At 38.5% G+C, this 15,777-nt stretch overlaps 1 protein-coding gene across 5 annotated transcripts in view; it reads left to right on the plus strand.

Moving 5' to 3' along the window:
* The window catches only part of Creb5 (cAMP responsive element binding protein 5), a 400,153-nt gene extending 391,457 nt beyond the window's left edge, over positions 1-8,696 (plus strand). For 4 of the 5 annotated variants that reach the window (XM_071613932.1, XM_027939709.2, XM_071613933.1 and 1 more), the window contains 2 exons: positions 1,238-1,346; positions 2,244-8,696. In XM_071613932.1, coding sequence (XP_071470033.1) covers positions 1,238-1,346; positions 2,244-2,407 — 273 coding nt within the window. In that variant the 3' untranslated portion in view covers positions 2,408-8,696. Of the gene's footprint in view, positions 1-1,237; positions 1,347-1,901; positions 2,220-2,243 lie in introns of those variants that run through there. The other variant, XM_071613934.1, reaches the window with a different exon arrangement.
* Positions 8,697-15,777: the final 7,081 nt, after the last annotated feature.

The following is a 15,777-nucleotide window of genomic DNA, read 5'->3' on the forward strand; positions in this document are numbered from 1 at the left end:
TGTTTTAAATAACTTTGGAAATGGGAGATGTTATTTGAAACAAGTTTTAGTTATTTTAAAGTAACATTTAGAATCCCATCCTTACTTCTCTATGTGAAAAATACACGCCTGAAAAGCCAAGTTCATACGGCAAGTGTAGATACAACTTAATGACAGCAACATTCAATACCCTTTTCTGTGCATGCTTTTAAAAATTTTCCTACATGTGAAATATAATGCCTGCCAGCCACAAATCAGCCTTGGCCAGAGAGGGTATTATTTATCACAATTTTAAAACAGCTTATTTTAGATAGTGTGATGTTTATAGTTTACTTTTATCAAGAGGAAGCACCTTCCAGCCAACCATCTATTCCACATTCATATTTGTAGACAATGGGTGCCCAGAACACTGTTCTACAAAGCTATGAACAAGTCTTTGTGGATTACTACATAAAAGTAAAAATTTAAGGCACTTATCTGAGTAAATAAGAAAACTCCTACAATCTTGATATTGTAGAAGAAAGGAATTTATAGACTGAAATTAGCCAAAATAGTTAACAGACTGATCAGATTAATCCAATCACAGCCCCAAATGTTATTACTTCTTGTCTCCCTGGGCTGACATTTTCCTGACAGCAGATAGCCAACACTGTACCATGTGCTTCAATGCTCCCTTCAAAGTGGGCCACAGGCTGGGTTGCTCAGTCACAACCCAAATGGAACTTCTTGTATGTGCTTCTCCTTGTCCTTGTATGGAATGTAACCATGAAATTGTGAAGGTTATAATGACTAAATTTATTGAATATTTAGCATGCACTATGCATTGTTCCAAGTGTTTTACATCTGCTACCTCCCTTAACCCTCACAATAACTCATATGATATTGTGGTGTTTCTATCTCTGTCTTACAAATGAAGTTGGCAGATCTGGGATGGGTGTTATCTTTCTAGAATCAGACAGAAAGTGTGCAGTGGGGTTTCTCACCTGCATCACCTGGCTCGAGAGCACACCTAAAATGTGTGAAACCCTTCCATGTCTGGCCTTTGACTAGAGTTCAGCTCTTGATTTAAAGTCTAACTAAGTCCTTAGTAAATTGAAGGCGAGCTTCAAACCTTCAGATGGACCCCTTTTAAATAAAATGGTCTTATTGTCACTCAGACATAATAGAAAAGGTTGCTAGTTTCATTGTTGAGACGGCATAGGGCTTTGGGTTATACTCTCTGGTCTTCTCAACATGAGTTTAATCTGTCTCTTTCCAGAATGAAGTGTCTATGCTGAAAAATGAGGTGGCCCAGCTGAAACAGTTATTGTTAACACATAAAGACTGCCCAATAACAGCCATGCAGAAAGAATCACAAGGATATTTAAGTAAGTCCCAGACTCTTGCTTTTTTTGGTATCCAGTGTTTTGCCACAAATTTTGTATTGAATTTTACTGAAAGAGCAAAGGAAAGGGTAGTGGTACTCCCAGGCATATATACTGGAATCCGTGAATGCCTATTCTGCTAGGAGGATCCCTCTTTACTGATCCAATCCAACATCATACACACCACTTCCTGGTGATTTGGGCTATGCTTTCCCTGGCATTCTATATTGCAAAATACTATCAAATTCCTGTTTTGTAGCTGGTAAGAAAATAGCCTGCTAGAAGCCATTCACCAGTGAGTGGCTTGTCTACTTGAGAAATCTGTAAACTGGGAAAAAGGCATTTGGTGAACTGCTTCCAGTGCCTTAGCATACACTGCATGGGACCCACTGAGCTGAAAAGCTAGTGACCCATTTTCAGTTTACCATTAGATAAACTGATCTTGATCCCAGTTTCTGCACCCGGAAGTCAGTAGGTTAAATGCTAGTTGAATAGGGTTTGGGGGAAGGACTAGTGATCTGTGGCTGAAGATCAATTTATTTTCAAATAATTTTTTAGATTGAGCAACACAGATTCTCCCTCCACATGTGAGTATTTTTCCACATTTGATATATGGCTGTTTATCTGAGAATCCAAGATGGGGAAGTTCACACATCAAGACTCAAACACATGAAATCATTTTGCCGAAACAGGAAGCATGGCTTGGCTTGTAATGATAAACCCGGGAGGTATAGCTTTGTGACCCCAGTTTAAAATGAAAATTTGAATTCAACTTCCAGAAGACAATGTGTGCAACCCTTCCATGTCAAGTCAATGTCTGGTCCTGTTTTTATTCTGAGGAGTTTGCAAGTCCACACAAGAAAAAGCTATATTGGTGTGTGCATATGTGTTTTTTCCTAGGTCCGGAGAGTAGTCCTCCCGCAAGTCCTGTCCCAGCTTGCTCACAGCAGCAGGTCATCCAGCATAACACCATCACTACTTCCTCATCAGTCAGTGAGGTGGTGGGAAGCTCCACCCTCAGTCAGCTCACTACTCACCGAACAGACCTGAATCCAATCCTTTAAAATGCATGGGTCAGACCTTGCCTCCAAGAAGAGCTGTAGCATACCATGCACCCTTTCTCCTAAGGGCATTTTTAGAATTAACTCAGAGCTGGAAGACTCCTCAGCCCTTCAAAGACTGGCTTTCATTTTTATAGTTACTATGGAAATGTTGTCTTTTATACTTAGTTATATAAGAAAAAAAAAGGGAGTTATGCAATTAATATCTGTCGGCTTGGGAAACGCTTTGGTGCTTTTCTCCAATTTTCTGGTACCAGTTACTTGTTTATAAACGGAACCTCTTCTGTATATAGCCATAGTTTCCTTCTTATCAGTCCAGCCCTTTGTCTGAAACAATGACTCTTGTTAAAACACAGCTTTTAGCCAAAATGAGGCATACCTAGATGTCAAGTGAGACTGATCAAGGTAACTGGGTAGGAAATCTGATGACGTCATAACTCATGTTGAGCTTGCGCTGTGACATCACCAGAATCCCAGATTAAACACACAGCCTTTCCGCAACTGTTTCTGTCTTACCAGAAAACAAATTAGAAGATCCACCCACGTCCTAATAAAACCACCAAGCACCTCCCCTCCTCTCCTCTTCTCTTGGTCCACTTGCTCAAATGCCCAATTTCCCTCTCTATTTACACTTTATCTTGGCTCCCTGTTTACTCTTCATTTTAACCTTCTTCTGTTTTATGTTTTTCCCCTTTAGCATTACATGTGAAGAAAAAAATAATGTTTAAAGAAAAGAAAAAGCAAACCTCAAAAATATGGACTTAGCCATTGCTTAATTTGCCTGTAACCCACAGCTGGAGTTCATTCAATTCTCGCTTTTTACAAAATAGTAACCAGGAGATGTTTAATGTGCCTGATTTAAGGTTTTTAATAATCAGAGTAAATAAAGGTGGTTTAGTTATAGGTGAAGCACTGTTGAATGCCAGCTGTGGAGACAGTAGGAGAGGGAGATTTGTAAGCCCCAATTGTGAAAGTCCAAATTATGTTGCGGGGCTATAACATCACACCCTAGAATTACAACTGGTTTTATACAACCTGTCTATAATGTTGAAAATCCATGCACTATGTAATAATTCAGAAGGGCTCTATTCACTACACAGATTACATTGTTCAATCATCAGCTGCTAATAGCCTAAGATTTATTATTATTTTTTTTTTCTTAAGCCTATAGAACTAGCTCTGCTGTTCTGGTGGGTGAAAGCAGACTCACTCCTGTAGAAAGCAAGTCCAGTGTTTCCCTGGGGTGCTCTCAGCTCCCAGAACAGTCACAGCGCTCCGTGGCTGCTGACGGAATCCCATGGATATAAGTGGCACAGGCTGCTCACTCCACCCTTCTGAATAATTCTGATTTATATGTTCAACAGCTTACGTGAACTTGCCCATTATAAAAATAAAAAAAATAAAAAAAAAACAGATAGGACCCAAACCACAGTCGTGCCTCCTTGGAACAAGCCATTCTACTGTGCTCATGTTTTAATATTGCATTTCACAAATAATAGGGGCTAGTGTTTCTCTCTAGCAGTCTAGGCAGGTGCTGGTGTTTCATCTCCATTTGAATGCTTGACCTCCGTGTGTGTGTGTGTGTGTGTGTGTGTGTTTCTGTATGGGTTTTAAAACAACAGTATTTTACAGAAAGTGTCACTTTTATAAGAATTCAGAAAAGGGAAGGATGTGGCTTTTTTTCTCTCACCATAGTTTAAGAATCTATTTTGGAGAAGAAAAAAAAAAGGAGAAAATATGAGGACCATGAAGCATGATTTTTATAACTAGTTTCAGTTTTATCTAATAACTTACTTTTTAAATCAATATTTATCAACAATCTTTCCATGTATGCAGTGCTTTTGAAAGATGGTTTTGAGGGTTCAGTACAACTTAGGACTTGGATATATGGTCTAAGAATCAGAACAAATACAAAAAAAAAGAAAAAAAATGAAAAAAGAAAAGCATAAAAAAATGCAAACGAAAAGGATTTTCTATTATATTTTGGAGAAACATATCATTTTCAAGTATTTTAAATACTGAATTCATAGTTATGTTTTTTTCCAACAGTAACAATGGTTTAACCTGACTGGCTTCTTAAGAAATGTTTAAGATTTAGTTTTAAAAAGAAGTTAGCATTTGTATTGCTGTTTTGAAATAAAAAATTTTTTTTTTTTTAGAATTCCTTCCTAATACTATCTATATGTCCTCCTCCCCCCAGCACACAGGAAAAAGGAAAAGAAGGAACTGGAATGATTGGGGTTTTGGGGGTATTTTTTAAAATTTTTCATTTTGTTTTGCTTTAAGTAAACAAAAACTTTGCTTTCTTTTCTGATGCATAGCACTTAATGAAATGGATTTTTAAAAAATCCATTAGTAATATCAAAATGCCCAGGGAGTGACCTGTCACTAAAATTATGATTTAGTTACTTCTCTTGATTGAAATATTTAGTTGTTAAACTGAAAGCCTTTGCAGTTAAGAACTTGCCTGAGTTTGCTTAATTCAGCAACTCGACAGTTTGACTGATGTGCATTATTTATAGCTCAATTATGTCTGTTTTTTATGCTAAGTAGGCAAACCAACCACACACGTTAGCAAACCCGCCTCAACGTATAATTAGAGTAAACTGCCTTCTTGTTAGATGCAGGGCCTTTAGGTATGTTCATTCACAGTATGGAAATACAGTAAATGGGAAATGCCAGCTAGCTGCCAGTGCTTGAGATCCCAAACAGAAAGATTCACTGGTCACATCCAGCATTTGGCATACCAATAGTCAGGACTTCACCTAAAGGCCGAGCCTTCACCAGATCACAAATCTTGCCAATCTATGAAAACATTTTTTTAAGCCAGTTCTCTCTCCAGCCATGTATACATATTTACAAGTCAGTGAAAATGGCCTTCAGAGCGCCATCCTGGGGAGGAAAGGTCCCTGTAGCGCTGCCTCTCATTTGTGTGTGGCTTTCTTCATTGGCTGGATCTGCCTCGGAAGCCATTGCCAGCTTACTGGAAACTTCTACAGTGCCTCCCCTGCCTAATGTGCTGGGGCTAACAACTTAGTACACCTGAAAGCATTTCTACTTGATGAATCCTCACCTAAGTGGAGGTTTCTGCATCTGAATTATTTGTTCTTGACGCATTTCTCCATCTAAGATGGCTGGGACAGGGATAGAAGTCCCAGCCATGGATGAATGTACTAATTTCAAAGCCAGGTGTCAAGTCTGATGTTTTCCCTTTGCACTCATACCCTCCCATCATGGTGCATGCAGGTCACCTCACTGTCTCAGCACACCCTGAGGGAGACAAGAGGCTTGTGTGCCGTCAAGGCATATGTTATAATAAGTAGGGTGACTTAGAGCAAATGCCCTTTGGTAGCTCATCTAGTCAATGAAATAAAGTGCAGTGCATGTTCCCAGAGAGAGGTGTCAACAGACAATATTCAGGTAGTTGTTGCCTGTTAGTTAAGCAAATTTTAGTAGATTAGTTGAGTTTGTCATTAAAGCCCTAAACCAGCTACAGTAAAAGACCAGCCTTTGGTCTTTTAAGCATCAGTAACTGCTATAAAACTAGCCATCCAGTTAGGATAGAATGTGCTTCTTTCTGATTAATTAAAACCATCTAAGAAAGTGTATATGTATGTATGTGTGTATACAGTGGAATTCAAGGACCAAAGCAAAATTTGAACAGGAATCTATTAATTTAGAATTTTATAAGATATTTATTAATAAATGTTATTTTTAAACATTCCATTTGAACAGTATTCTTCTGTAGGATCTACTTGTTTTTAAAGTATTAGTCCATAATGAACTACCCTAGTTGTGTGTTTTTTTTTCATTTTTCAGGGTTTCAAATGGCTGTTCACCATCATTTGGTGGAAATGTTTGCTTAGATCTCTGTGCATAGATATTTCGAGGATTTGTATTGCTCTGTGAGTTATTTTTAAATCTACATTCTGAACCATTTCTTTTTAACATTTATTTCTTCTTTTCATTTTTTAAAGTAAGCTCTTTAATTTAGGAAGCAGAGTTTCGCTAAAGGGAATCAGTAACTATAACTGGAACAGCTTTCTTGTAAAAGTGCAAAAACAGCTTCATCTCTGATTCTCTCCCCATCTCCCAGAAGGCCTTGCACTGCTCAGCCTCCTTAGAGTTTCCCGCCCCTTCCCAAACAAGATGCAGCAGCTTTAAGCCATTCAAGCCCCATTGTGCAGTGTATCTGAGAAGGGAAAGGAAACAACCCATTTACATTTGAATAAAACCGTGCCTATGCGAACAGGAGCAATTTAGAATCTCTTTTCTGCTTTTAAAATAATTTATATTTTAAAATTGCACTTTAGCTTTTTTGATTCCTTTCCATTTCTCTTGTTCTCTTTCTAACTTCTTCCCTATCTTTAAACTTGCCTTTGCCCCCCCCCCCCCTTTAAGGATTCCTCAGCCTTTCTTCTAAGGCTCTGAGCTGCGTCATTTAAAATACTTTACAGAATATTTGCACCAGGTACATTTGTGCGCATTCGTGAGTAGCATAGCTAAGACGTGTTTCTCACACCAGCCTAGGTGAAGCCTGCTACAAGAATGCCAAGAAGAGCCAGTACACTATAGGTTTATAGTCTTTGTCCTTTATTCTTAGCATGTTTTTTTAAAAAATGTTATATTATGCAACAGATGTGAGAGGCAGCAGCTAAGCTACTTAAGAATTTTCTATCTCGTCCTCCAAACCAAAGTGTCCTGAATGAGCCAGGAGACTTATTCTTTTGTGCATCATGGTGCACGTTTGACTGTTGTCCTAGCCATAGTTCCTGGGGCTGCCGACATAGCAATGGCCCTATCGATTTCATTCCTAGGTCTCGAAAAAATACAGTGTTGCCTTGTTAACATGATTAGAGACAGCACCTCTATTTCACAATTATAGTCTAAGAAAGAATAAGAAAACTCCGGAGCAATAAACTTACAAGTAAGATCCAATACCAAAATAAACACACAAAGAAATTAAAAAAAAAAAAAAACTATCTTGTCATTGTTGTGAAAATGAAAAAGTGTATGTCCATTCAAAATATTTTACTATTTCTTGTGGAGTTTTTCGGTGATGTAATGCTTGTAGCCAAATTGCTTAAAGAATGTTTATATATTTTTTTCCTTATAAATCGTCTATTTTTTGAAGAAAAGAAAAACCTATTTAAGTGCAAGCTGTAGAGGGGGGAAAAGCCAAATTGCCAGCATTTGTTAAAAGATTAATATTCTGAAAGTGGCACTGTGATACCTTTCCAAGCTTATTATCAGAAAGGAATCAATAATTATCAACTGCTATATTTAAACCAACTTACAATATCTAGCTCATTAGACATCAGGATCTAGAAAGCTCTTCCTAAGCTACTTAAGGTTTTCTTACACTAAGCTTTATATGATAGAACTTTATAGAATTTTTTAAAAAATAATATAAGTTGGCCTCAGGACTGAGAATGTGGGACCTGAATAAATTAGCTTTAAATACATCATTAAAATCTTCCGCACAACAAGCTTATTAGATTCTAGTTGGCTCCTTTGGAATGCCAGTGCTCCTACACGGCAGGACACACTGGAAGGTATCAGCAGTGCCCAAGTACAGTGGGCTTACGAGAAAGGACCCTTCCCAACCAGACAGCCAGTAGACAAGAAGACCTGCTCACCCCTCTCCTTCTAACCTCTGCTAACCCCATCCACCTCCCAGAGAGAGGAAGCTGCCTACCACCATTGTTTTGGAAAAAATATAAGCTTGAAATGTCCTCCCTGGTGAGGGCATGAGATTGGGGATCTTCTGAAAAGACCCAGAAAAAAAAAAGGCTCCGTTCAAACACAATGTTCTAGGACAATGGAAATAGAAATATTGTCCAAAATTATAATTTAAAGAAAAAAAAAGTTTAGCACTGTGTAAAGTAAGTGTTGACTAAGGAAGTCCCCCCACCCAAAAAAAAAAAAAAAAAAAAGGTGCTGTCACTTTAAGTTCTGGACTTGGGGTTGTTTGTCGTTGTAAACAGCAAAGCATTTGTGTTTGTCTGTCTATCTGTAAAGCAACCACCTTCCTATTGGAAGGAGAAAAAACTTGGGGGTACATACATGTAAATATTTGCTGCAGCATTTAATATGTTTAATTTTATGTTAAGCTTTTTGTTGCATCCTGAACACATTTATTGTTACCAATGGACAATGAGTTCATTAAGACTGTTGGACTAGGTCAGATTTTTACATCTCTTTCTAGCAAGAAGAGACAAGATTTTGTGCATTTGTACAAATGTTAATATCACTGCAATTCCAATATAATAAAGCACTCAAATGCAAATAATATATGTAACCTTCGTATGATGAAATTCGGGGCTGGGGTTAGTGATATCTGTTCCTCACATATTCTCATTCAGGCCTAGGACACCACTGCTTACCCTTTTAGAGTCACCGTTATCTAAGGAAAGGAGGAGGTGAGAGTTCTCCTTTCCTGATGTTACTATGTTCCCACTTTCATCAACTCTCCAGCTATTTTAGTCAGCTTTTTGGCTGCTGTGACTTAAAGACCTGACAAGACCAATTTTAGGGGAGGAAAAGTTTAATTTGGGGGCTCACAGTTTCAGAGGTCTCAGTTCATAGGCAGCTGACTCTATTCCTCAGGACTCAAGGTGAAGCAGAACATCATGGCGGAAGAGTGTGACAGAGGAAAGTGGCTCACTTGCCAGATCACTTGCCAGATACAAAATATATACCCCAAAGGTACACCCCCACAGAGGAGCCACCTCCTCCAGTCACACTCTACTCACCTCCAGTTTTCTCGCTTAGTTAATCCCAATCAGTTCAGCCCCTGATTGGGTTAAGACTCCCATAACCCAATCATTTCTCCTGTAAAACTTCTTGCATTGTCTCACACATGAGCTTTTGGGGGACACCTCATATTCAAGCCATAACACTAGCTGAGGTCACATCTAATACATCTGTAGTGGGTTGGCCACATAACTTCATTTTACTATAAGAGTTTGGGACTGTCACATCTTAACAGGCAAGAAATACAAGCATCCCAGTCTAGATCATATTCCTGTATGTCTAGGAGCCAAGGATCACATACTAGTAACACAGACAATCGATTCCTGGAGTTCTTTCCCTGACTTCCTGAGAAGCCCTAAGGGCGGTGATAACCCCTTGATGTGTTCTAGACACATCCCTCCTTTCCTTCCTCCTCCGACTTTCATTCCTTTATTAATTTTTTAGTCATTCTCCTTTTTTCTCTTATTCTCATGTCTGATCTGTCAGCAAGATCAGAATCCTAACTATCATTTAGCAGTACTATTATGACCTGTCTCAGACATCAGTGTGTCTCACCTGGATCATTACAATAATTTCCTAACTGGTAGCCAGAAGGAAGATTTGATAACGGAAGTCAAACCCTGTCCCTTCACTACTCAAAACTTGATAGCGACTTCTCATGAAATTCAGGGCAAAACAAACATCATTACCACCGTCTACTTCAAGTTCTCTAAAAGCCCTCCATGACCGACCTCACCCCATTAATTCCCTAAACTCATCCACCATTTCACTTCCCTGTCCACCCCTCCAGCTCCATGATATAACCTATGAAGTGCCTCCAACATCTCAAGCACCATCTATTTGAGTCTTTTCACAACCTGTCCATTCTCTCTACTCACAGTTTTCTTCACCCACCTATAGCACAGCTCACTCATTCAAGGGTCTCCCTCTCTCCATGGAGACTTTTCTGACCATCCTATACAAAATTCCTTAGCCCTCGTTTTTCTTTCTCATTCCATCACCCTCATTTTTCTTTTTCATTCCTTCACCTTCATCTTTCTTTCTCATCTTTCCTATAGTGCTCTTCACCATGTAACACAATGTATATTTTGTTGTTATTTTTATGATCCGACTCACCCAACAGAATGTAAACTTTATAAGAGCTGAGGCATTTTCAATTTTGTTCACCCCTGTGACCCAAGCTCTTGAACACTGGACACATGACAGGCACACAATAAAAATTTGTGGGAAGGATGACCGGTCTTTTCCCTTTTGTCCTCTTTCTTACTCTCAGAATATCCACCCACCTGGTCCAGTGGCCAGAGCAGCCATATCTTATAACCATATACCAGGGCATGTCATCCAACACATACACAATTGCAATACAACATATTTGCAATTGTGACAGAAATAATTTGAATGAAATGAGTGCTTTTCTGCTGCAATCCTTCCTGTTGCATTTGCATTTAGGCTCTTCACCATTCTCATAGTTCCCAAGAAAGTCTTTCTAATATCCATCCCATGCTCAGTTACAGTTTCAAAAGTCATTTCTATTGGTTAAAAAAAAATTATGATCTTAGATTTATACTTTGAATATAGACAACTCTAATCTTTCTACCTTTCATCTCATGTGTCTCTAATGTTCTTCCACCTTACACTTGGCTATTTGCAGTTGGTTATTGGTTGTTAAATGGATGGCATTTTAATTTCCCATTACATATTTTCATATTCAACAAAAGCAGTTTTTTTTTTTTTTTAGTCAGGTCTACTTATCTTGTGTTTAGGGACCTTCAGACCATCGCACATCACATAATAACATTTCGATCAACAATGGACCACATATAGGATGGTCCCATTAGATGATATTGCCTAGTGATGGCGTAGCTATCCTAATTTATTTAAATATGCTCTATAACATTCGTACAACAATACAATTACATCATGACATGGTTCTCAGAACATATCCCCTTCATCAAATAACACATGACTATATGTTCATTGTGAGATGATAAAAACATGGAGCTTCTTCAGGGACTACTTCCTTTTGACAACTATAGATAACTTTTTGAAGGGACTGAAAGGATGGGTATCTATAACATCTGAAAAATAGTTGTCTGTTAGTGGACCTAGCAAAAACATATTGCTGAAAATGGTTTTATATATAATCCCAAATAAAGCCATTGAAGTCTTTAGTAACCAATGTTTCATCTTGTGTGTTGTCTGTTACTGCGTCTTTATTCACATCACATTGGCTTAGTGCCATTAGAGGCTGAATTGGCAGAAAACTTCCACAAATCTCTTGAAAGCAATATTACTACAACATAGACCCAATAGACCAGGAAAAGTCTCCTGTAAGTTACTTGTCCTGGTACTTTCTCAGGGCAGCAGCCTACATGTTCCTTTAAATGAATAAAATAAGAAGATGCTACTTCATGCCTAACACATTCTTACTCCTTCATTCTCATTTAGCAAGAGAATCTAAAATGGTTCATATTGCATTTACACAATCCACCCTCTATGATTACATTATAAGTGGAGCATTCTCTATTTAAATTTGGCTCTCTCACTTTGATCTTGATTGATTTACTTCCTAGACCAACTGGATTTGCTTAAAGAAACAGGAACACTGTCCAATAGGCTCAAGTGATAGAGGATGTCTTATAAAGACATAACAGATAGCTCATGGAGCCCAACTAGGTTCTAGAGCAGTTATCAAAAGGAAGCCGCTGGAAAGTCATAAATGGCTCTTCTCTCAGACAAGCCCCATAGGAACTTATTCTGCTCCATTTCTGCTTTTCTCTGTGTGAACTGGTTTGTATACTCACTCAATTGCTTCTGGGTGGGCCCACCATTTCTTGCTCCAAGATGATGGCCTCACCCACCAGCACATCTATAGTCTTCCAATTCAAGGTCTAACGCCAATCCCTGAGGTCACCATCTTTTTATTCCAATTCTGCAGGACAGGAACTGATTGGCCATATTAGGCAGGTCCTCTACCCACTGCCCTGAATCCCATCAGCTCTGTCAGGGGAAACAGGGTTTCATGTGTTTGGAGCTTCTTGTGAAGAGATAACAGGATTTCCAAATAGAAAGAAAATGGTTGCTGAAGAGAAATAGTTGGTATTGCTTAAATTACCTCATAGAAATCTAGTCGTTTGGGCTGAGGATGTGGCTCAAGTGATAGCATGCTCGCCTGGCATGCGCAGGTCGCTGGGTTCAATCCTCAGCACCACATTAAAAAAATAAATAAAATGAAGATGTTGTGTCCACCGAAAACTAAAAAAATTAATATTAAAAAATTCTCTCTCTCTCTCTCTCTAAAAAAAAAAAAAAAAAAGAAATCTAGTCGTTTATTCTCAAAACATACCAAGAGATCAAAGTACAGAGGGGAGACCAGCACAAAGTCAGATTAGAGCAGATGTTAACAAATACTTATTGAATGAATGGTTAATGAATTCTTGTTCCACTGAAAGCTTGGAATTTAAACAAATATTCATTGAAGATTAGATAATGGTAATTTTATTAGGCTATTTTTTTCTAGATATTATGACCCAGCTTGTAGGCCTTAAAATTCAAAATATAAGCATTAACCATCAGCAAAAGGAAGATTTTATTTTGTCACATTTTGTAATGGTTTTCTACTGTCTGACTTTAAAATGACCTTACACGTATTCTTTCCAAAAAAGATCATTGCTGTATTTTTCTTTTAATCTCATAGTTGATTCCAAAACATTTGTATTTGCAAGGATATTAGAATAATATCTCTCCAGGATAAGGTTAGGAACCACCCTTGTTCCCAAACTTCTTTTTAAAGAAGTCTCTGTGTCAAGAGAACAGTATGGTTCTTCTCAATAAGCCTGCAAGAAAGCAATGCTAATTGCTCCAAAGAATGGTAGCATGAACTTAAAAGGGATATGAGTTTAAAAGTGACTACTACAGCGACTGGGGTTGTAGCTCAGTAGAAAAGGGCTTGCCTAGCATGCGTGAGGACCTGGGTTCAATCCTCAGCACCACATTCAAACTGAGAATGTGTGGGAAAGGTGCTCTCCAGATAGACAATAAATAAATAGAATAACGGTATTGTGTCCATCTGCAACTATTATTTTTAAATTACTGAAACAATTGGAGTAAAAATTAATATTTCTGTATTTTAATGCCAAATTGCCTATTGATTTCCTGTGACCTTAAGCCAATGCCGATTTCCATATGTGTCTTCTGTGTCAGGACAAACTCACCCAGGGCTAAGGTGGGAACAGCTTCTATAGTGGCTGTCTGTGGCACTCCACCCACAATCACTACCACTTCCTTCTCTGGAAAATTTCTCTTCCCAACTCCATCCAACTGGCTCCTGCAAGAAGTTCCCATGACCCACCCTTTGGCTACAGGTTCTTGGTCTAATACTCTTCCCTTAACTCATTATGCAACAATGAGTCCCAGCAAGGAGCTATTGGGACAGGAAACCTAGAGAGTTTGTGTGTGTGTGTGTGTGTGTGTGTGTGTGTGTGTGTTTCTTGTAGCTGAATCTAAAAGATGTAAAACTCAAAAGAGTTACCAGGAGCCATGTTTCTGCAAGCAAAGGAATTTAGTCTATGGCCAGAGAAAGAAAGAAAGTCAACAGGACAGAGGGAGAAGCAAGAGACACAGAGCTGTGCAAATGCTTATTTCCTGTTTAAGCAGTTCTTAATGACTCACTGCAAACCCAACTCTGCACACAGCCTGATTTCACATAAGTTAGCCCAGGGTCCTTTTGATAAATGTCTCCTTTGGTTTATGACAGTTCAAATGGGTCCTATTGCTTGGAAGCAATAGAAGCTAACCAATGCTCCATTACTCAAGCTCCCATGAGAAGTCTTTCTTCAGGCCTTGGAGTCTGTGCCACTCTGTTAACATAGGAAAGGAGGTGTTGGGTTGCCCAGTTTGTGCAAGGAGCTGCAGCTCATTCTCATTGCACACGTCAAGGTCTTACCACAGAATGTGTGGGAAAGGTGCTCTCCAGATGGACAAGCTATGTGTGTTGCAGAATATCCACACTCATTTCACAGAATAATCAAATTTATGTTCTCCTTCTTAAAGAATATTTGCAAAACTAGCATTATACTTGCCCATGAATGGAACTGTCTTAAGGAATACTTTCATAAATAGATAAAGGAGTCTAATGTTTTTCATTCTTTATGTGTCCTTGGGTATATAGTAAAATGACTGTATAAGGAAGATGTTTGAATGCAAATAACAGACAACTCAGCATCCACTGGCTTAAACAAATAGGACTTTATTTTTCTCATATAATAAGAAAAATCTGGAGCTAGAATCCTTGGCACTGGTCCTAGAACTCGATGATGGCAACACCAGCAGCTCTGTAGTACTCCTGGTCTCTTCCTGATGCTCATTGCTTCCTGTTCACAAGACAGCTGCTGAAGCTCCAGCGCACACCCCGACTCAGGGCAGAAGGAGCAGGAGGGATCAGCATCAGGTTTATCTATTTTCTTCCACTCAAGAGAAAAAAAAAAAGAACTACTCATGCTCTCAGACAATTTAACTGGATTTCCCTGACTAGAACTAAGTTACTTGGCTACTCTTACCTTTCAAATAGACTGGAATATGGGGAAGAGGCTCATCACACTAGTTAGACCTAAGTTTCCCAGCTAGAGTGCCATGTTGGGTGTGGCCTATTGGTTATAATTGTGCGGTATAGATGGATCCCTGTCTCTTGGGGATGACTAGTTTTTTATGGCCATAATCATGCTCTTTCAGAACTCCTAGGAAGGAGGCCTAAGTAGAGTCCTGTTCAATGATGTGCCTTGGTCCCTTCAAGTAGTGACCACAGGGAGAAACATCTGGCGCTTGGTAGAGACATGGGAGCATGCTCCACCTGAATGTACCCTGGAGCAGCCAGCTCAAGGAACAAGCAGTCTATGACATTGCTGGAAATGTTCCTATGTCAGGGGTGCAATGGGGAGACTGCAAGAACCAAGGTGAGCTCATAAGAGCTTGGGGATAAAAGAAGTTAAATGGGGGTCCCTGATAGGCCCAGCTCGCATTACACATCCTTAATTTAAGGTTTTACCTGCATCAAGGGTATGTCCTTGTGCAATAGATGTGCCATTTTGATAGCATCCAACCTATCTGTAGGCTGACTATGCATCCTGCAAATAGAGTTTCATCATTATTTTGAATCATTTGATATAAAAATTTTCACTACAATTGAGACCTCACATTATCAAGTGAAATTTTGAAATTCTATCTGTCAAAGAAATGTCAGATTTTTTTAAAAAATCACTTCAACTATTACAAATTTGGAATGGTTGTACATATGGTGTCAATATTTTTAGCCACCAATTTGTGTGAGCAAAACTGTGATGACTATCAAGAATTTGAAGAAGTCATCATCAAGAAGCTGGATGAGAAATCATATTTGACCATTTCAAATCTAAAACCTAGTATTATCATTTAGATTTCTAGAAATGTGCTTGTGTTTCTCATCAAAAAATTAGAAAATATTTGATTTGAAAATTTTTATCCAAATTTAATAATATATATCTTTCAAAATAATTGTATTTTATTTTTCTTATCCTACTTAAATACTTTAAAGAGAATGTAATATATTTTTTTATCCAAGCCTTATATTAATGTCTACAAAT

The sequence above is a fragment of the Marmota flaviventris genome, chromosome 1 (assembly GCF_047511675.1).
Source record: "Marmota flaviventris isolate mMarFla1 chromosome 1, mMarFla1.hap1, whole genome shotgun sequence".
In the NCBI taxonomy this organism is placed as follows: Eukaryota; Metazoa; Chordata; class Mammalia; order Rodentia; family Sciuridae; genus Marmota; species Marmota flaviventris.